This window comes from Galeopterus variegatus, unplaced genomic scaffold (genome assembly GCF_000696425.1).
Source record: "Galeopterus variegatus unplaced genomic scaffold, G_variegatus-3.0.2 Scaffold8489, whole genome shotgun sequence".
NCBI lineage: Eukaryota > Metazoa > Chordata > Mammalia > Dermoptera > Cynocephalidae > Galeopterus > Galeopterus variegatus.
Genome location: NW_007734600.1, coordinates 27,080 through 49,180, shown reverse-complemented (window position 1 = coordinate 49,180; position 22,101 = coordinate 27,080). Strand labels below are relative to the sequence as shown.

The 22,101-nt window shown below is 40.9% G+C and overlaps 1 protein-coding gene across 1 annotated transcript in view; it reads right to left on the bottom strand.

The window, feature by feature from the left end:
• LOC103608503 (protein FAM13C-like) overlaps positions 1–22,055 on the bottom strand; it is a gene marked incomplete at its 3' end in the record, with an annotated part of 55,363 nt that extends 33,308 nt beyond the window's left edge. The window contains exons 1-4 of the mRNA XM_008592933.1: positions 21,670–22,055; positions 21,493–21,531; positions 15,105–15,161; positions 11,651–11,837 (exon numbers count right to left, since the gene is read on the bottom strand). Of these exons, the coding sequence (XP_008591155.1) occupies positions 11,651–11,837; positions 15,105–15,161; positions 21,493–21,531; positions 21,670–22,055 (669 nt within the window). The remainder of the gene's footprint in view (positions 1–11,650; positions 11,838–15,104; positions 15,162–21,492; positions 21,532–21,669) is intronic.
• Between the last annotated feature and the right edge of the window lie 46 nt (positions 22,056–22,101).

The following is a 22,101-nucleotide window of genomic DNA, read 5'->3' as shown; positions in this document are numbered from 1 at the left end:
CTACTTTGTAGCCAATTGTCCATATTTAATGCAACTAGTAAACCTAAAAGACTAGTCATCAACCTGCCTCTGCTTCCCCAAGGTAACTGGATCCCAGTCATGGCACCCTATACTGACATGCTTCTGCCCTACCAGTCTGCCTCGTGCCCCACATCCTCCTGGGCCAGAATCCCATCGGTTCTTGCCAGTTCCCTGGAAGCAGCAAGGAGCCAGCCCACAGCCTAACTTCAGGAAAACCCTTGCATTAGTTTCCCAGGGCTGCAGTAACAAATTGCCATAACTTTTGGTTTAAAAATAACAGAAATTTATTCTCTCAGTCGTGGAGGCCAATAGTCCAAAATCAAGGTGTCCACAGGGCTATACTCTCTCCAAAGGCTCTAGGGGAAAATCCTTCCTTGCTTTTTCCAGCTCCAGGTGGCTCCTGGCACTCCTTGGCTTGTGGCAGCATTGCTCCAACCTCTGCCTTCATCTTCACGTGGCCTTCCTGCCTGCGCGTCTCTCTGTCTCTGCTCTTCTCATAAGGACACAAGGCATTGGCTTTAGGGCCCACCCTAAATATCCAGGATGATCTCATCTGAATTCTTATGTTAATTAATCTGCAAAGACCCTATTTCTAAATAAGATCACATTCTAAGGTATTTTGAAGTGACATCATTCAACCCGCTACACCTCTCACCTTACAAGAGGAGAAACAGAGGTCCCTTAGGCATATTCAGTCCAGTGTCACTGATGAAGCACCAAGTTACTGAACCTGATTTGGCAAATCAAGTAAAACTGACTGACGGTTTTGCCCAGAAAGGGATTATTAGTGAAAATAACAGCTTGAGAAGTGAAAGAAAGGGCAGGGCCGATGTGCATAGAATGGGCTGTATTTGAAATAGAACGTAGGCCCCAATACAGCTAAAGCTAAAAAAGATGACTGACTAAAATCATCATTTCAAAATAAGAAGACAAAGGATATTTCTCTGTGTGTGTGTGTGTGTGTGTGTGTGTATTAAAGACACACTCTTTAGTCTTGTTTGCAGTGGAAAAACCTCCTTCTGAAGAGTACAACATTACAAGACTCTGAGACAAATCACAGTTTGCAATTAGCTCACAAGGAAGAGGAAGCCAAAATAAACCAACTTCAAAAGTACCTTAGTCAACAACAAAATGTGCTCAGATATACGGCATTGCACTGAGATGCTGTGACAAATTCTAGGTGTGTCATTTCTAAAATTGTAACCAAATAATAAAAATTTCAATGACAGGAAAGTAAAATAATGCTCAAGAATTATTACAGCTATTGCGTTTTCTGAAAAAAAAAAAAACACCTGAAACATCCTTTTTAAAAGTACAATCTGAAAAGACTTTAATTATTTTCTGATTTAGAATTTTATCTCCACTGCCCCGAGATTAGAATCTCCTCTCTTCCCCTGCGAGCTCCCTGCAGCCCCTTCATCCTGATGTCTACCTTGAGACCGCCCAGTCTCTGAACAGAGTCGATTACCTCTTGGTGGACTCAGGCCGCGCACTCACTGCCAACCCCTGGAGACAGCAAGTCTGTATGGGCCAGAGCAGAGCTCTCCAGACTCCTGCCCAGCACATGGCCATCCTTAGATGGCTCTGACCTCCAGGCCCTTGTTCATCCAGACTCTTCATCTCATGCAGAATCAATCGCTGGGTGCCCATCCCATTTTTAGCTTAATTGGAAGTGGGATAGTTGAAGATTTAGGGTTTTGTGGGGTTCTTTTGCTCTATGTCTATCTTGATGCTTCCCATCAGACAGTAAAGGTCACAGCTATCAAAGTCTGTATAAGTAGCCAGTAAAAAAAAAATAAACAAAATGAAAAAAAAGGGATCTTAAATCATTAGTATCTGCCTGTTTTATATTTAGAGTTCAACTAATTCAGGCTTTTGTTCAGTCCTCTTCTTTCAGAGAGAACAATATCAGGGTCTTCAGAGGACCAGACTCTCCCCGATTCTAAATCAAATGTCAGTTTCAATACAGCTGAGAAGACAGTAGCAGCGGGGAGGGAGAAGCAGACAGAGGAATAGGTGGGAAGAAATAATGCCCTCCTGTGCATCCGCAAGCACAACATTCAGTGATTTCCGCCTGGTGCTTTTTAAACCTGGTAGGTCATACCATTAGTACAGTCACTGTTTTCTGGATTAAAACACACTAAAAACCAACCACTACCCCTGATATGCTGGCAAATTGACTTAGTTTTGAAACCTTGACAGTCACCCTTTGTTATTTAATGTTAGGTACAGCTAGAAAGCCTAAAAACCTAGCATCAAAATGACCTTTCCTATTGGAAATTTCCCTGACACTCAGCAACATTACCACGCCAAGCAATCATAACATTGTAGTTCAGCATGTTAAAGAACAAAAGAGGCAGCACTGAACATCTTTGTCATGGCAAGAAATCTCGTAATTGTGGCTACAACTTATGAAAAAGTAAAGTTACAGAGGGTTCAGCTAAAAAAAGGTTCATTTCAAAACCAAGCTGGGCTTTGTCTGGTGGGAAGGCAAAGTTCCATCATAATTCAAAGCCCATCAGCTACCTACGCCTGGAGGCATCTACGTAATAAAATAATGCTTAAAATGGTTTAGCCATCCTCAGCTGTGACACTAGCCTCAGTCTAGAGCAGCAGTTTCAAAGCCGCAATGCTCTGGCCTGTTGCATGTCCCCAATAGGATTAATGCCCCAAACTCGGCACCACTGTTCCGTCTTGTTTGTGGCAGAAGCTGTGCCACTTTCGATCATTTTCACACAGAAGCTGGCTCATGAGAGTCAGCCTTCCTATTCACTTGATGACGGCCACTGCCCACAGCAAGCAGGACCCTGGGGGATAGGAGGTCTACAGACTTTGAGGGCAGATTTTCAAACTTTCCGAATGCTTCTGTCCAATTTGCAAGGCTTTATTGTCCCAAGGGAGTGGGCAGTTTTTTCCAGGGTGTTTCATGCTGTTTAAACTCTAAAGATAAAATAAATACTACAACAAGCCTGCTAAACTGAGACAGGCTTCTGACTTCCCTTCTTATGCCCTTTTTACCCTTGAAGGATTGAAATTAAAAAAAAAAAAAAAATCCCGGCAGGTCTCAAGCTACATGACTGCAATTGGTTAGTCCTACTCCTACCTTGGGAGGAGAAAGATAATTTGGGTAAATGTCCATGGCATTCACTCTTGATAGGGTCGCCAGAGATAGCAAGTAAAAATACAGTATGCCCAGTTAAATGTGAATTTCAGATCAGCAATAAATTTATGTTTAGTAAGTAATTTATGGAAGTATATCCCATGCAATATTTAGAACATACTTATTCTAAAAATATTATTCATTGTTTATCTGAAATTCAAATTTAACCAGGCATCGCATATTTTATCTGGCAACTGCATCTCGCAAAATATGGAGGCCAAAATTGCAGGCTTGAGGTTGATATGTTATGCCTTAGTCCCAGAGTGATATTTAACAATGTTTGATAAAGTTTAGACTGGCGATTCTTAGTACCCAAAATGTCAGTTCATTACGTTTCTCTTATCCAGACATTCCAAACAGCTTTACTTCCAAGCTCTAAAATAGGCTAAGTCCTTGCTAAGCTGTTTTCTTTGCCTAAGGAACACCCTGCTCTTGGATAAATATCCCCAAGTACATGAAGATATGAATTTGCATATGTATGTGTATGCAGAAACCCAGCTCCCACAACTGACAATATCCAAATTGTCAAATCCACTTTCTATAGAAAGCATTTTTGAAACAAATTTGAAAATGCCTTCCAATCACAGCACCGCAAGTTTAGTTAGCATAACCCACAGTCACTACAATCTTCTAGCAAGAGTAAGACCACAACTATTCCTAAATAAAACAGCAAAATTAATGAGCTCTGAAGTTTCATTTGGAAATAGGTAAAAAATCAATATTAGACCTATTTCTTTGTTCTCTGTAACAACAAAGCAGGTGTTTAATTGAAGGGATGCTGTACAAAACTCCAGTTCCTGTTCAAAACAATAATATAAAGGCATGCACATCCTTTGGTGATACTTAATTAACCCAATTAATATTCTTTTTATTCTTTTAGTCCTTGACAATAATAACATTAGTGCTTCAGTATTGTGAAGGACTAGAAGAGAAAAAAGGCCAATTAATTGCATCCTGCTTTAGGTTATATGCTATTTTGAGCAAGAAATATGGAAGTCCTCAGTGTTGTTGGCCAGTATTTCATTCTCCTCCTTAGCACATATTGTAGGATTGTATTTTGTGGTCTCTTGTGTTATGAGGTTGTGGTTTTAAGAGAAGCATGTGACCAGCTCTGGCCAATTAGTAGAGAACGTAAATGTTGTGTGCTACTTCAGGCCTGGAGTTTCCAATAGTCAGTGCAGGAGCCTCCAGATCTCTTTTCTCTCTGACTCAAAACCCAGCAACACTCAAAACTGGAAATGCTTTGCTAGTCATAGTCCTTAACTGACTGCAGTGAACAGACACCAGAGGGTGACCAATAATGGCCATGTAACACGTGTGATAAATGCACTTCTGTTGGTTTAAACCACTAAAGTTTTTCGTGATTTGTTACTGGAGCAGAGTCTGGCCTAGCCTAAGTCAGGGGACATGCAATCAATGAGGTTTTAGTGTATATCCGGTCAAGTGAGTCAATAAAAAATTCTATAAACTACTTTTAGCCCCCTGAAATTTGCTGAATGTTGAAGTTTATATTATCATCACCTCAACTACCTAAGATAAATACAATTATCATCTCTATTTTATAGATATGAAAAATGACACTTAAAGTAGGTTTTTAAAGTCACACAGAAACTAAGTGGCTAAGAAGGAATTTGAACTCATATCAATCTGCACCTATAAACCACGCATTTTACCACATCAATATATGGCTACTTGATTATTTATCTCTGGGTTTATTAAAGGAAACTTCTCCATGATAGACGCAGCATGTCTTGGAACCCAATGGAGGGGCAGCAGGTGCCAATAGGAACAAAGGTCTTCACTATGGACCTACCAACGCATGGAAAGAAGAGGAACATCCATGGGACACCTTTACGGTTATCTAATGTTGCAAACTGTCTTTGAATCTATGTAAGAAAAATAAGAAATTCTTTAAATCAGAATTTATTTATGTATGCAAAAGATGCGTAGGAAGAGGCAAACAGACCATTTGAACAGTCATGTTGCATGGGAGCCATCTGTATTTTTGTTTAATATTCCAGGCAGCATGTAAGTAGAGATCAGTCCTTACCGCCTTCATTGTTACACTCAAGTGATACCATCAATACCTTCTTGTTCAATTTTTAAGGAGAATTCTTCTGAAACTTCCATCATATGTGGAATATCAATTAGTGTGGCTCTGAACACTCTAATACCAAATTTTCAAATTTCCCATTGCTTGTAAATTAAGGTCTCAAACCAGTTATGTTGTTTTGAATGCAAATTCTATCAGAGCACCAAGCTTTTGTATTTCTGAGGTCTAATGCCCAGGCAAACAAAGTGCATAACTTCACTTTAAGATTTCTTCATGTTAGTATTAAAGCTGACGGTGTGTACAAACTTATCTGAAAGGGACTTTTTTAGATAGATCTTCATGACTTGTGTCCACCCCAAGTCCATCATCACCTCTTTTATGACAAAAGTTGTCTACAGGGTGTGGTAGTTTTTTCCTCTGTGCCATTTTGGGGTGGAGAGGGTGGATGTGATGAAGCCAATAATTCAGGACTTAATTCCTTCTCGTCTTGTAGTTTTTTTGCCCTTGCACCAGAGTACGAAATAGCTTCCAGGTGCTCTAGCTACACGCTGGAAAGAGCCTGTGTGGTTGTAATCACATGGTGACAACACTCGGGATCCAAATTGGACTTCTGTTGTATTCTCACCACTCAGTTTATTTTTTAGCAGTTTAATGGGTACATTTTAGAGTCTTTCATTTTGTGTGGAATTAGACCCTCCCCTTCAAATGCTGTAATTAACATCACTTAAGATAAAACTTGAATAAAACATTGAAACCTCAAAAAACAAACAAACAAACAAAAAAAAATATTTGTATTTGTATATTTGGAAATATTTGTATATTTCCAAAAAAGTGATGAAGTTGTTTTACAGACATCCCAAGTTCCTTACTAAAAATACCTTTCTTCATCAGCTTAATCATTTAAGAACAGGCTGGTTGTTAATTCAAAGAGGAGAATCAGAATCTGACAGACCAGGAGAAACCAGAAAACCCAAACATTGACTCAGCTAGCCTCACGTTCAAAAACACTGCATTTCTCAGAGCCCTGTCCCCCTGACTCTCCACCATTTCACTCTTGGAAGAGTGAAGGGGAACTCGGAAAACAAACCCAGAGGACTACTTTTCTCTCTGGCCAGAAACCGATATTCTAGAAAATCCATACCTAAACAGAAATTGAAGTAAAAGGTCTGCACTGGAGCTGTATCATGCATGAGAAACAATACAACACAAATAATGTGTCATAATCATTATCTAACTAAGACCAATTATTAGAATCTCAGAGAAGCCAAGCTTTTAACATACTGCAAGAGGCAAGTCCTCAAAGGCATATTCACAACCTAAAAATCTTCCTCTCCTGAAAAGCAAGTGAAATTCTATTTGAGGTTCATTTTAGCTTGACAGTGCTCTCAATTCCAAAGTCAATCAGCTGTACTGGTTTTCTTGCTTTTACTGTTTGGAATTGCTCAGTGATTCAGTAATGTGTGTGTGTGTGTGTGTGTGTGTGTGTGTGTGTGTTTGTATTAACATAATAAAGTAGATCCATAATTGGAAATAGAATCTTACTTTCTTTGGCGTTGGCTGGGCGGGGAGGGAAATATCCCAGAATTACATATTGTCTTTCTTTTAATTTAGAGTCCAATGCAGTAAGAATAAGAACTATGCCCTCGCAAAACAGAAATTTAGTAAATACTTCATAGTTAGGTTATTTTGCCTGAAAGCATTTAAGGGGCTCTCGCTTCCGCAGAAGGATAAAAATGAAAATTTCACAATAGACCTGGATCTCTTTCCAGCCTCTTAACACATCTCCTGGAGCCAAATGGAAGAAACCTGATGCTGATGCACACCAGACAAACAGCTGGTCTCCCCAAGGGAGTGGATTAGCAGTGTGATCCAGTACACAGCTCAATGCAGAAAAGCTCTCTCCATAGCCTCCTACTTTATGTCTTCTGCTAAAATAGCCACCAGAGGGGAGGATGGAAGAATGGCGCATAGCATACTGCCAGATGGCGGGGAGGGGAGATGACACGACTCCATCTACCAATTCTAAAAATGAACACCCTCTGGACAGTTCTGAGGTCCAGTACAGGAAGTTGGTTCTGTTAGTCAAGTCTAATCTTCCTCAAGTCAGGTTGTAAGAGATTAATATTATCACTTGCGTGGTGACTGAAACAAGATCGTTTCTAATTTCTCACAAAATAGTACAGCATAAGATCCATGCCTTGAGTCAGTTCTACTCCTTGGAAAGAGTGTTTGCTGTCTCATTAGCCGTTCCACATAACAGCAAACAGTTACTGAATTCCACTTTGATCAGGAGTTTGTGCTTAGCACCTACTCATCCATCTTGTTTTAACTTCAAAGTCATCATATCAATGAACTCTAGTAATAGCATCCCTAAAACCTGGTCTTTCAGGAGACAGGTCACTAAATGCGCCTCATCTAAGCTATTCTTTTGCAAAGCCTACTGTCTAGGGAAGAAAGGGACAAACAAGCAGAAAGAAAAACAGACCCTGGTTCAAATAAACATTCTCCGTATTCTAAATATCTTAACTTCTTTGAGGTCATTCTTGCATTGCCTTACTGGTTGGTCTTCTGTTGGATCAGTAAATGTACCTAAATCCCTCCCCTTTAAATCATTCAAAGTGGGTGCAAAACTGGAATCAGTCGCTCACACAGGCACACAAAACCTCTGATTCTGCTACTCTGCCCATGGTTCCTTCTCATAGAAGTGGTCAAGGCCAAGATTAAAGAAAAGTTGTTCAGGGCCGAGCCCGTGGCGCACTTGGGAGAGTGCAGCACTGGGAGCGCAGCAGCGCTCCCGCCGCGGGTTCAGATCCTATATAGGGATGACTGGTGCGCTCACAGCGCTCACTGGCTGAGCACGGTGTGGCCGGTCACAAAAAGGACAAAAAAAAAAAAAAAGTTGTTCAAAGTAAGATTTGAATACGACCCTCCAGAAGTGAAACTTCTGATTCTTACTTTGGGGATGATCAGAAGAAAGGCAAGAAAGGTGGAACATTTTGCCAGATTTCCAACAGTTATCATTTGGTTCTTCCTCCTTTCCCCAAACCCACATTCCTGACCTGGTTAGGATCAGACTGAGGAGCCACTCTAGGGTCCTGCATGTAAACTGTGAAAAGAGAACCCAGAAATGGCAATAGCTCAACACCTACAATGATGCTCTTTAGGTTTCAAAGAGGGTTGCTTTTAAACTCATAAAAGTTGTGCCCGGGGGCCGGCCCGGTGGCGCACTGGATAGTGCGCCACTTGGGAAGCGTGGCGGCGCCCCGCCCGAGGGTTCGGATACCACATACTGACCGGTTCCCGCTCACTGGCTGAGCGAGGCGCGGGAGCAGCACCGAGGGTTGCAATCCCGTTGCCGGTCCCCGGTCCGGTACGGGGGCAACACTGAGGGTTGCGATCCATTGCCGGACACGGAAAAAGACAAAAAAAAAAAAAAAAGGTTGTGCCCGTAAGTTCATTACAGGTGCTTTTGGGGAATGATAATCTTATAACAAACCAGTTGGAACTCAGTGTCTAGATGATGGCAACAGCATCGGGCAGGATTTGTAGCTGCAACAGAAGCTCAAGTTCCCCAAATAAATCCAGCTTTAAAAACAGAACCACTCTCTCTACCACACTGCATGGTAAACCTAATTAATGTTACATTTGCCCTGTGATCAAAACTCTTATGAAATAGTTCTATCAAATTCTCCTATATTTGTCCAAGTCCGGTGGAGCTTTGCCTGATGATATTAGATAACGACACTATAATGTTATCAGTAATAACTGTAGCTATTATTTTAAATGTTGCCTTGTCCACAGCCTTAGAGCTTTCATCTGAATCTGGCATTATCTAGGCCACTGGTTTTCAATCGGAGATGCATCAGACTCGCCTTTAGAGTTTAATAATAATGCAGACGTCTAGGACCCATTCCAGACTCAATGAATCTTTTTGCTTGATATTCTTGGTATACTCTTTCAGGATTATTATGTTATATCTTGAGGGGTTTTTTCCTCTGTAAAAACTATGCTCATCCCTTTTTATAAAATCAGAAGTAACATTCCCTGCCTTCTTTGAAAATAGGCTTACTCATTATCCTTTAAGACATTCTGTCTAATTTGGAGGGAATAATTTTATTATCTTGTTTTGCATGCCACATTATACTACTCTTATTACGATCTCTCATCAGACCTTTCACATTTTACAATTACCTGCAGTGAATTAACCACAGCCATTTCAGTTCTGTCATCTATAGACAGTTGTGTTTTCCTCCAACGTTTGCTTGAGGTTTTACTCAGCTGTAAGTCAGTGTTTGTGTCTTCGACAAGAAGACTCGCAATGGTCCCACAGTAAAGGACCAGCTACTTTAAACAATTGACAATTCAAAGAACACTCATGGATACAGGAGGCTGATGACTCAGTGGGCTGAGCCAGGATTTGCAGAACTTTAGTGGAAAAGCAGATGGCTTCATGATACCGTTAACCCAAGATCAAGAAGAACAAGAATTAATTACATAAGACTGATAAGGAAATCAGACAATAAGATTGATAAGGAAAATCTTATTGCAGTTATTTGTTTAGCATATTGTTGTTTCAATGTTCTGTTTTCTGAATATATAAAAAGTCCTTTCTCTTTCTATTTCAACTATCTGTAACCCATAACAATTTAGTAGATGCTGCTTATGTAAACTGAAATAAAACATTTTAAAATGATGTCAGAGTCTCACTGACCCCCAGAAATCGGAAACTCATACCAAGTGTCCAAACTTCTTTGTGGTAGTAGGTTTAATTGCATGCATTCAAAAATAATCTGTCTTCCTTTTAACCAGGATATATTGGGAAAATCAATCATGCAACCAACATCTCGCCTGGTATGTTATATTTGACAATGATGCTCATTGAATCAGGTAGAACAGGCCACTTAAATTCCACTGTGAATTTTACCTTCAGTCCAGAATTCCAATGCTCTGTTATGAGCAAAGAATATACAAGCATATCTCTCTCCTGAAATCTTCCCGTGTATGAGCAACAGGTTGGGAATTACATGCCCCATTAGCACCTTATTACAAGTGATGACAGTGTAATTTCTACGAGGCCAGACTACAGCATGACAAGAAAGAGGGGCTCTCTGAGGAGAGATGGCTGATCACCCCATATCACAGGTGACTCCCAGCAGGAAATTCAAGGTCAAAGCCTCCCTGGGATCAGTCAGACTCTAGGGGCAGCCCTTTGGGAACCTGTGCCCTCCCACACGTCCCTACTAATCAGACAGGTGCTGGAGTACATTCAGTAACAGTCATGATCTCAAGCTTATCACAACTGAAATGGTATTTCACACTCACCTCTCTCTGCAATGGGAATTATACTCAGTTAAAAATATCACAACACAGGTTCAAGAATGCAGATGGCATTTTCATCTCCCTGCAAAATTAACTGACTACATAAGAGGTTACAATTCCAAGGAAGAAGGGAGATAAAAATCATAAGGCAAATAAGAAAATTGCAAGGTCAAATAAACTCCCAGACAAAGGTGCTCTAACAGGAAGATCACCTGGTGCTCATCTGCTAAATAGGACTGGACTTAAAGTTATTACATAATTAACCTATTACACTTACAGCCTCCCCATTATTTTTAAGGTTAACACCTAAATGTTAACAACAAAAAATGCAAAGTTAACATTTATGGAAGATCTATGTCCCAAAATCTATGTTAGGTGCATCACAAGTATAACCTCAATGTTGGGAATGTTAATGTCATAGTAAAACCAAAGTAGATTATTTTCATTTAATCTCTTTTTAAAAGCATCATAAATTATACCAGAGATTTTTAAGATTAAAAAAAAAAAACCAATAAAACATTCTTTGCTACAGTCCTAACCAACTCGAGAAAATTTTTAAAATTTATAAAATGTCAATTTATTAACAGAACTTAGTTGGGGAAATGCTTCATTCATCCATTTAAATACTTACAGACTTCAGAGAACCAGATATACATGCACATACAAACACACACATACACACTTGAGTGTTTATTCAAGGCTGCAAAACTGCAGCCCAAGGAGAATGGCTCCTGGTGAAACTGGGACTTTTGATTTTGCTGAGTAGAATCTCCAAGTTTGGGGCAAGAGCTACCTTGTCTTGGATGAATGAAGATAATTAGATCTTCCACCACCCTCCCCCCAAAAGAATGCAGCTGCTTCCTTAAAGCAAAGTCCAGTATTTAAGAATATCGGTTTGAAAGGGTGCTAAATGATTAGTCTGTCCAGAGCACCCCACTACAAACCAAGGACGGCATCCACCTGTCCCAGGCCGGCGGCGAGCACAATAAGTCAAGCTAATCGCCTCCTGCAAAATAACGGACTCAAGCCTTCTGCCAGGACGGTGCCCGCGCCCAGCAGCACCTGCTAGCAAAGGCCTGAGGAGACAGAGCCGCTACCTGACTCTCTCCGCGGCTCCTCCCGCTGTCGGCTTTGAGGATGGCCTTGGGCTTGCGGGACTTGAAGTTGCCCATGCCGGCCCGCAGCACGCCGTCCACCAGCACGGTCCTGTCTACATGCTGCGCCGCCCCGTGCTCCTCTACCACAGCCGCGCCGCCGGGGTAATTCTCCTTGTTGCTTTCATCTCTAAAACAGGCAAGACCCAATTTAGAAAGCACAAAAAAAAAAAAAAAAAAAAAAAAGCATAAACTGCTGCAGGAAACAGGGGCTGGCCATATTCATTGCTGCTGTATTTACGGGGCACCTAGCAAAATTTCTAGCACAGACCTGGACAATTTTACAGAAGCAAGAACTTAAGGCATGTGAGTCACTATTTATTTCACTCCACCTTCCCTTGCAATCTTTGCTAGTGGATACCTACTTTTTGTAATTGGAACTGTGTACATATCTTCAACATTGGTTTTGAATTTTTCACTTGAAGGTGCTTTCACATATGTTGTATTTTCCTCTCACAATAATAGTGTGAGATATTCAGGTTGGATACTGTCATCCCAACTTTCTAGATTAAGACTCTAAAACCCAGAGATTAAATAATGTGCCTGATGGAAGGGCTAGTCCACGCAGACCCGGAGTGGTGAGGTGGGCCTCCAGTCTCTCCTGCCTGTGTTCTTGGGGCAAGGCAGGATGCTTGCTTCTCACTGGCAATGTCAGTTTATAATCATCTCCCTACAACTTTCAGAGGCACTTACAAGTTTAATGGGATCTATTTTGATAGGATACATGTTACCTGGATAAAATATAGGGCAAGGGCCAAATCTTGCCCAATGAAGCCATCCAAACAGTAACCTGAGTGAAAAGTCAAAGATCTCATTGTCTGGTTCTATCAGTGACAAATCACTGGAAAAGATGGAATATGCTGGCATTACCTTCATACAGTTAGTACTGGGATGGGACTTGTATTCTTCATCAACAATAAAACTCAATACAATTTCCCTACCTTCCTCCAGTTTCAATTTTCTCAAAAATACTGACATGATAGCATTCTTATTGGAAACCATTTGTTCCATTTAAAACTAGATGCATTTTATTTTTAATTTTGATGAGAATCAAGCAAACACCATGGACATAACCAACTGGGGCATTCTCTTTATATGATCAAATATCATCAACCTTACCCCACTGGCAATCACTGGCATAAGATCACACAGGTCATTAGGAGAGGCCACCTCACCAAGGTGTTGATTTTCCTTCATGCTCCCTTGACAGAAGCACCCATAAAAGAGCTTTTGCAAGGTCAGCTGGGAAGCAATTCTTCACTGCTCAAGGACATACAAAGCCAAGAAGCAAGACCAGCAAATAAAAGAGAGATTAAATTTGCCAAGCTGATATCAGGAGAGGAGGAGCTCCAATTAGTCTCTGGGAAAAGACCCATCAGAATAGGTGGTCTGGAGCATGACAAGGGTGCAATTGGGCAAGGTGAGGGAATAAAACTATGCAAAATAATTAAACTTAAGTCTCAGGACAAACTTAGTGCTGCCTGATAAGGGAGAACCCAGCAAGTGAAATAATTCTTCAATGTTAGTAACTGGAAAAAAAAATCAATGCCAGAGACACAGGTTGATGTTATTCCTTTGAAATCATTTACAATTAATTTTTTTTTCTAAGTCACTAATGGGTTTGGAAATTAATATCACATCATGAGTTGCAAACCATACTAGCTCATTTGAAGTACATTTCCTTCACTAGAAACAAATAATACTCTTCCATGCTACGCTCCTGCTTGAGGAACAGAAGAGCAGCTACCTTTATGGTTACCTAAATGATTCTCATTCAAGTAGGATTCCAAAACACTCAGGAATAAAAAAAGTGGTTTTTCAAATCTAAAATGACTATTTTGATTCCAAAAATAATACTTAAGCTTTGTTTTTCTATTACATTTTCAAGTCACCCCAAATTTACAAGTGTTATCTTGTTTACCTCCTTGTCTTGGAAGGTGAGGAAAGGGGGAGGGAGCAAAAAGCATCTTTCCCCCATGACACCAATGTAAAACCTGATGACAAGAGTCATCTTTAGAAATATATTTTCTGACATACTATTTGTTTCTCGGGATCCCCCAAACAGAAAAGTACAGGTTGTTTAATTTATGCCACTACTTATTGAAATAATCATAACTGAGAATGAGTGTCCTGAAAAGAGCAAGAGTCTGAAAGATCCCCCCACTTTTTAGTTGGGTAGCCTGGACCACATGCCACTTCACCTCTATGATCCTCACACATGCAATGACTGCCATATCTACCCTGCAGTGATAACACAGGCTCTGTGAAATGCCTACCATAAAAGCTAGCAAACCAATGAATGAAAGGCTGCAAACCAATAAATGAAAGCTCTTGTTATTCTCAGGGGGGCCTTAGCCAAGTGGTTATTTGCATAAATTCCAAATTCCTTGCAAGACATACAAATCCTGTGAAATCTGGTCTTTGTTTACCTTCACTTCTTATCACCCTTTGCCTCTTCACCCCCTTTCCCGAACTGCTTGCTGTTCCTTTGACTCCAACTATTTTCTCTCCTCTCTGTTGGCTTTCCAGTAAGCCACTCCCTCTGTTTGGTGGCATCAACTTTTTCTTGGTCTGAGGTCTCAACAGAAAAAAAAAGTCATGTGCCACATGTAATTTTCTTCAGGAATTCATTCCAGAAACCTCTGTGGGCTATTTGGTCCCTGTGAGTGAATCCTCTGCTTACCTCTCATATAATATAGCACTTAATGCATGGTAGCATCATCATCTGTATTCTTATCCTCTAGCAGACTGAATTCCTAGCATCAGAGATTGCTTTGCCGTTATCCAAAATCTTGACTGGTTTCTGGCATACAAAATAGGCCCTCAACAACAGTTATCCAATAAGTGGACTTTAGAGTCGGATGGAGCTAGGTCCAAATTCTGCCACATAGTGCTATGTTATCTTGGACAAGCTATAAACCCTCTGAGCCTCCGTTTCTCTATCTACAGGAAGAGGAAGGAAATATCAGCTTCCTTTCAGTTGTTTAAATTATTTAATAAAATGGACATGAAAATGCTTGGAACAAAGTAAGTGTGGAAGAAATGGTTAATTGTGAAAGTTTTGCCACTGTACCAAGGGCCCCTTGATGACAAAGATCATACTCCAGACACTCAATGACATGTTTGGTGAGTAATCTAGAGCTTCTTTCTTAGAGTTTATGAAGGGAACATTGAGATAGGCCAATCAATGTTCGATTTGACAGACATCTATTGAGTGTTCTTCACATATAAGTGGACAAGACAAAACTTCCCTCAAAGCTGAAAATTTAGTAGAAGGGATGAGACATAAGAACAAATAATTAGAATTCGAAAAAGAGACTAGAAGTCAAAGAAGAGCTCCTAGATCCCGATGGTTTCTCTCTCTCACAAATAAGGACCAAGCAACGGTGGGTCGTACCTGAGACTGGAGCAATCAGTCTGGTCTTCATGTAGAGAGAGTCTCTCTTCCTCACACCTGGGAGAGGGAACAAAAACCATATCAGATCCAACTGTCTGCTATAGCAGTAGCAGCAATAATCTAGAATTATCTCAAGATTAGCATGGTAAACTAAAATACATAATAATCTTCACCACTCTTTCCCAAATCAGCTCAATTCACAACATGTCTACCAGGTAATGATATCAATGTTGTCATATAATGTGAGCTTAAAAGTTCAGAAGCAGATGTGACTCTGCTTTTTGCCTCCACTGTTCTGCATCATCGAAACCAACAAGATCATACAGAGGACCTAAGTGTTCACAGCACTTGAACAGACATCAGGCAGCAAGACTGGTGGATTGCTGTTGGCCCAAAAGAGATTCCACTACATGCCTCTTGCATTTTCTCTCTTCAGGCGGTCCCAAACCACACCAGTTCCCATTTGACCACCAGTCCATTGACCTTGGACTTTCTTGATCTTATGAAATGGAAGAGTTCCTTTTCATAAAACTTCTGGATTTGCCTTATAAAAATTCTTGGCTCTCTTGTATTGAAAAATCTTCAGTGCTCCACACTGCCTAGGGGAATCTGGAATAGGACCATTCTTTCACTCTAGCGTAGAAGGGAGACTTTGTTCCTGCTCCCAGTCATTCTCAACTGGCCCCACCCCAGCCTGCAATGCACTTTCCATCTTTAAATCCTACACATACTTCATTGCCCAAGTCAGGCCATGAGCACCGTGAACCTTCCCAGCCAAGTTCACCCACATGCCACATTCCTTCTTTAACCTTAATGCATAAATATTTACTCTTCATTCTGAGGTTTTGGTAACCAACTATATCTTGCCTCATACTGCTCTGTAATCCTCTGTACCTCTGAAATCTTTGTAATTAGTTACTAATTTGATGAGTAGAAATAACTATATTTCTTTGTCTAGATACACTGCCCCATTACCAAGCACAGTGCTACCCCAGAGTTGACACTCAAAAAACACTTGAATTGAAACATTACCTCTTTTCCTTCAGCAGGCCTGGTCCCTGAAATAATTAAACAAGCATTTATTGAGCAATTACTGCATCCCTAGTACTACATTAAGCATTAGAGTTATGCTTCTCAAACTCTGCGGGGTTCAGGACCAACCAGTTTGTTTTTTATTTCTAATCCACTGCTGATAATTATTTTGGTAAAAATGACATAGCAATGTCAAATTTCTATTAAAATTAGTAAATACTAACTCCCTATTTCTGTTCTTTTCTTACCTCAGACAAGCTACAATTTGGAGACACACATTTTAAGTAGCACTGCTTCTAATGGACACAAAATTTGAAAAAGATCTGGAACCTACTCTGAGAAATACACAATGTAGTGAGTAGACAAAAATAAAGAAGCAAATAAATACCTACATGCATAAATATAACCATCATACAGTATTTATATTATAAGAAATGATTTACAATTTTTAAATATTCCTTACTGGCAATGGTGTATAATCAACCCACAGAATGAACTGTTGAAAGTTCCAGTTCTCTTACCTTATAATCTTTTTTTAAATTATGGTTTTTTAGGGAATTCAACAAAGGCCACCTACAGACTCTAACCCTCTCTACTTGCTGAAATACTTTGTGCCTTTTGGCAATTAAAAACAATTGGTTGACTTAATAAAATGCTCCTATTAACAGAATGAACTAAATTTCCTTGGTTTCTCATGTTTTTGACTGCCAATAATCTACTCCATCCATCCCATGGAAAACCATGATTAAATTAACAATAATGGGCCGGCCCCATGGCTCACTCGGGAGAGTGCAGCGCTGGCAGCGCCGAGGCCTCAGGTTTGGATCCTATATAGGGATGGCCGGTGCGCTCACTGGCTGAGCGTGGTGCAGACAACACCATGCCGTGGGTTGAGATCCCCTTACCGGTCAAAAAATTAAAAAAGAAAATAAAAATAAATAAAATTCATAAGTAGTGCCTTAGTGGCACCCACCTAATAGATCATCTGGGCTTTTTAACGTGAGTAAAGATGTTTTCCAATAGCCACGTAGAAAGATCAATGAAGAATAGAAATCTAGAGTTGTTGCTTCCAAAGAACCAGGGCTCAACCAGCGGTTCAACCCTGGAGCTCAACAATACCTATTGTTTGGGGATTTGGCAAGAACTTATTTTTCCCCCTCATTTGATTTACTAATCCTTCTCCTCAAAGTACAATTAGTTAAAAATGGAAACTTGGCACCAGAACATACAAAGTTGCAGATGTTTTCTGAAGTATGAGGCTGGACCTAATTCGTTGATCCAATTTAATGCCTATTGAAGAACTCCAGTTGCCACTCACAATTCTAAGCTCGTAGATACAGGAATTGAAATAGATTTCCCTACTGGCTTGACATGTATATACAAGCTCTTCTAGTTCAGTTGAGTTTTTATTTAATTTGATAAAGACCATCAACTTCTACTCAATTGGCATCTCCTTTCTGTTCTTGCCCAGGAGCCCCCTGCAAATGTACAATACCAGCCCAATTATAAAACTGGACTTCACCATAGGAACTCATATCCAGATATCCCCACTCCTGGAAGAAAATCAACTCAGACCAAGTGGCCAACTGATCTGGGGCATGGCATTCTTTTCCTACATTATAGCCCTATACAGGAATTTTAAAACCAATCCCTTTAAGGAACTCCCTCTTGGATATTCAAAATTGGACATTTTCTAGTTCAATGTATTTCAAACTGTACACTGTGACTTCTTAGGGGGTATTGAAATTAGACAGCAGGTACCAGCATTTTTTTGTTAGTGTTGTTAGAGAAACAGAGTAGAAAATGTCAGTATAGTAAGGGTTCATTGTTTCACAGAACTTAAATTATATATATGTATGTGGGCTGGATTGCAATATAGAATGTTTTTCTTGTGGTTGTTCATAGTTTTAAAAATGTGAAAGACATCTCTATTACATGAGTTCCTTTGTAGTTCTCATCAACTAGATTCTAAGTCCCAAAGTCCTTAATTTGTGGTTGCCCAGACAATATATGGATAATTTGTCTTTGCAATGATTTCTTTGTGAATTGCTTGGGGTTATTACTTTTCTATTTGGACTTTTGTTTGCTCTACTAAGCACAAACAAGAAAAACTTGTATGGTACTTCCAGCTCAACTGCTCTTTCACATAATTTCAATTAAGCCTGACAATGCTGTGAGGTAGGAATTAACTTTGCACAGAGGCTAGGTTATTGCCCAGAATTCCAAGGCCTAAAGCAGCGAATCTTGTGTTGTTTCTGCTCCACCACACTAAACCCAAAAGACAGAAATCAAATAACCTCTTCAGTTTCTATTCCCAGAGGCTTACAGGGGAGGGAGAATGATGTTTCCTAGAATAATGGTGGTAAAAAAAAATGCCCATGAAAAGTTCTCTTTTCCAACTAAATAAGAAGACAGGCCACAGATTGGCTGTTAGAAAAAATATAGTTGTGCTAGAATGGGATTTCCATTCACCCTGTAGTACCATATTCCTTGAAGGCAAAGTTCTAGAGGTACAGCCTCCTGTGGCTTTTCCCTGGAACCACCTGTATAGTCGAAGACTCCAGCCCCACCCCTATCCCAGCCCCACTACATCAACTCTCTTACGGTGGGACCCAGCAATGTGAAGTTTTAACCCGATTGCCCACTGACATAACTAGTATTCTTCTAAAAAGTTTAACAATGACCTAAAGGTTTCTGAAACCCAGGCCAGCGCTGGGCTGAGTCCAATATAATCACCCATTTGGCGTTTGAGATAAAGGCTGCGAGACTGTGATTTTCACAGGCTCCAGTCCCCTTCTCCAGTTGATGTTGGTGATCAGTTTGTTTTAAGAACCACTGCGTTGGATGATAACTAATCAGAATTATTGTAGGCCAGGCTTCATCTCAAATAGAAAGTTAGCCAGGACAACATAGGAAATGACCATGAAAAAAGAATAGATGAAAAGGTGCTGCAGATACAGAAGAAAAGGACAAGGCCGTTGTGATGTTGAAAGAATTTGGGTAGAAAAAGAAATTGACTTGGTCCAGAGCTTCATAGACAGTGCCGGGCCTGGGAAAAATAAAGAAAAAAATAAAGTCTGTCTTTGAGTCCCTCCCAATTCCCTTTCCCTTTGATTCTTATAGGACCCTCAGCTGGCCAAGCAGAACCCTGACAAGTTAAAATATCTGATAAAATAATTCATATTAAGTATTAATGACAACTTGAATACACCTCCCAGGGGCACAGACTTTTAAATCTCCATTTCAGTAGGAGTCACTACTAGAGGCCTTGATCTGGAAGAAATCATCACTAGGTGGAATTTTAGGCACTCAAGAAAATAAGTGGGTGTAAGTAGGAGGAAGGAGGAATGGGGTGAGGACAGGAGGAAGAAGAACTTTTCTTGTATAAGAGAGGAAAGCGCCTCCTCTGTGTGGGCAAAGACCACACCCAAACATTTACTGAGCACCTGCTATGTCTCAGCACAGTGCACCCTGGTCCTGCTGGCTATGGGGTCGTACCCAGAGAACCAAAGGATGTGGTTCATATTGCTGAGGGGAGGGGAAAAGGTTATGTTAGACAATGACTTGTTTTAAATAACCCCAGCCTGTGCTGTGTTACACCTATGAAGCTTTTGGTATGTTTTTTAGCACGCTCCTTAGATTTTTATAGTAGCCAGATGGCATTCCAATTATCACTCAGTGCCTTTCAAAATAAATCACTGTCACTTCTCAGAAAGTAACAACATGATCATATGCAATCAGAACTCCTTGGGGAGTGTCCAAAGACAAGGCACCAGACTTACCCCAGGATTTAACTATAAAACTTTTACCAAAAAAAAAAAAAAAAAAACCCATGTGAAATCTGGAACTAAGTGTTCCCGTTTTGAAGCTGCTATGCCAGTGGCTGACTCTGGGGATTCAGCCACACAGGGCTCTCCACAATCAGGCCCAGAAAGTACTTGGTGTTTGTAAGCACGGCCAAGGGAGGAGAGCAGTACCTGTGCACCTGAACCAGGAAGTCAAGGGCTCACCTTTGGCCTGCAGATGCAGACTTGGGCACCCCTCCGTCCCCTCCTCTCAGGCTTTCAGAAAAGTGAAGTTGCAGCACAGGTGACCAAGCAATCTCATTAACAGTATACGGGTCTAAATAAGTATTTTATATTGTATCTTCTGAAGTCTACCCTGTTTTTTTGTTGTTGTTTTCTTTGTTTTTGTTTTTGTTTTTTTAAAGTGACTCTACTTAAGTGAGCTCAAATCTAGACACTAAAAGAGAGCAGCACATCCAAACAGAGAAACAAAAGAATGTGGGAAATAAGAGGGCCTGGGAGGCACTGTAGAAACTTACCCCTCCATCACCAAGACATGTGACAGCGGTAGGACATGAAACTCAAACGACACCTATTTCTACATTTATTTGCTTTTTAGGTAACTTAAGCAAACAGCTCCCAAGTGAGCTACATGTTTTAAAAGTAGTTAAATATACAACTTTTACACATGCCTCTCTCTTGAAAAGCTGCTCAGAGTGACTTCTATTCAAAAGCAAACATCAGTATATACAGTTCATACACATACATGTAATTTACATTTATATATGTTATGTGTAGTGTTAGCAAATATACTACCTATTACTTTTTAACATATATGTATAGTATACTATTAGGAAACCATATTAAGGAAGGGATGGCAAGAATTAAAAGTACAAACTATAAATATCTAATAAAAAAGAAATACTGTGCCTGCTGGCCTTGAGTAAAACATGACAATCCTTCATTCCGTGCTTAAATGGTGTTAGTTGCCCTAATCAACAGCTTTAGCCATAAGACCAGATGACTCATTCCTCCTATAGCCAGATCGTTGAGGTCAGAAGACAGACATGACAAAAGGCACGCAGAAAAGTTTACACTGCTGTGTCTTAAAAATCTGTAGATAAGAGGATAAGTTTAGCCTGGTTATTAAATGCTGAAATTCAACTCAAGTCATTTCACATCCATCTCTTATTTGTTATAAATGTGTATAGTATGCATTCCAGGAAAACTGACACCAATGTTGACAAAATACAACAAAGCTTCCTTTCTGACCTGCCAAGTAGATTTTTAAAAAATCTGAGCTCCAATAACACGTATCTTGGAGCACTGATCGTCTCACAAGCAATCAGCTGGTTTTCATATCTCTCCTGCAGCTGCTAAAATGTTGATTTCAACCTGTAAAGATTTCTGAGCCCCATCAGTCAGCACGTCTAGCGTTCTTCGCGGCCCCAGATTACAGGAGACAATGCATCTAGTACAAACAGCGGCTGGGGACCGTGGAGGATACCTTCATGATAGCTGCTTCCAGAGAAAGGCATGCAAGTCTAATTTTAATGACAAGAATAACTTACTCTGTTACAGCGCTGCTGCTGAAGGAATTATCCTGAAGGCTGAAACAGAAACAAGAAAACATCAGCCAAGTCCGGCCGGGGAGCCGTCTCCCTGACTGCTCTCCGGGAGTTAGAGCACATACACCAACATGGCATTGCAAGGCAGGTCTCCGGGCTCGCCCGGCACGCTCGCTCTACCTTGGGCTGCTGTCTGCACATGCTCGTAACGACACCCCCAGCAGGGGCCCAGCAGCACGGGCGAACCACAAAGCCCGGCAGCCCGGCAGCGAGGCGGTGGGGACAGAGCCGGGCGGGGCGCGGCGGCGGGGCCCGGACCCCGGGATCCTGCAAGGAGCACCTGGAGAGTGACCGCGCGACCCCGACCTCGCCAGCCCGGGCGCCGCGTGGAAGCCAGAGCTTTCTGCGCCAGCCGCCCCCGGGGCTGGCACTAGGAATGCCCCACTGTTCCTGCCTAGGTGCTGAAATACCCGAGAGACTGCTTTCTTCCAGACGCCTCCTACCAATTTTACTGAGCTCCCCCCCACCCCCACCCCAGGGACGGAGGCTCGCAGAGATTCATCCATCGTTCAGATAAAGCTGGGAGGGAGCGACAAGGGGGCAGGGGACATC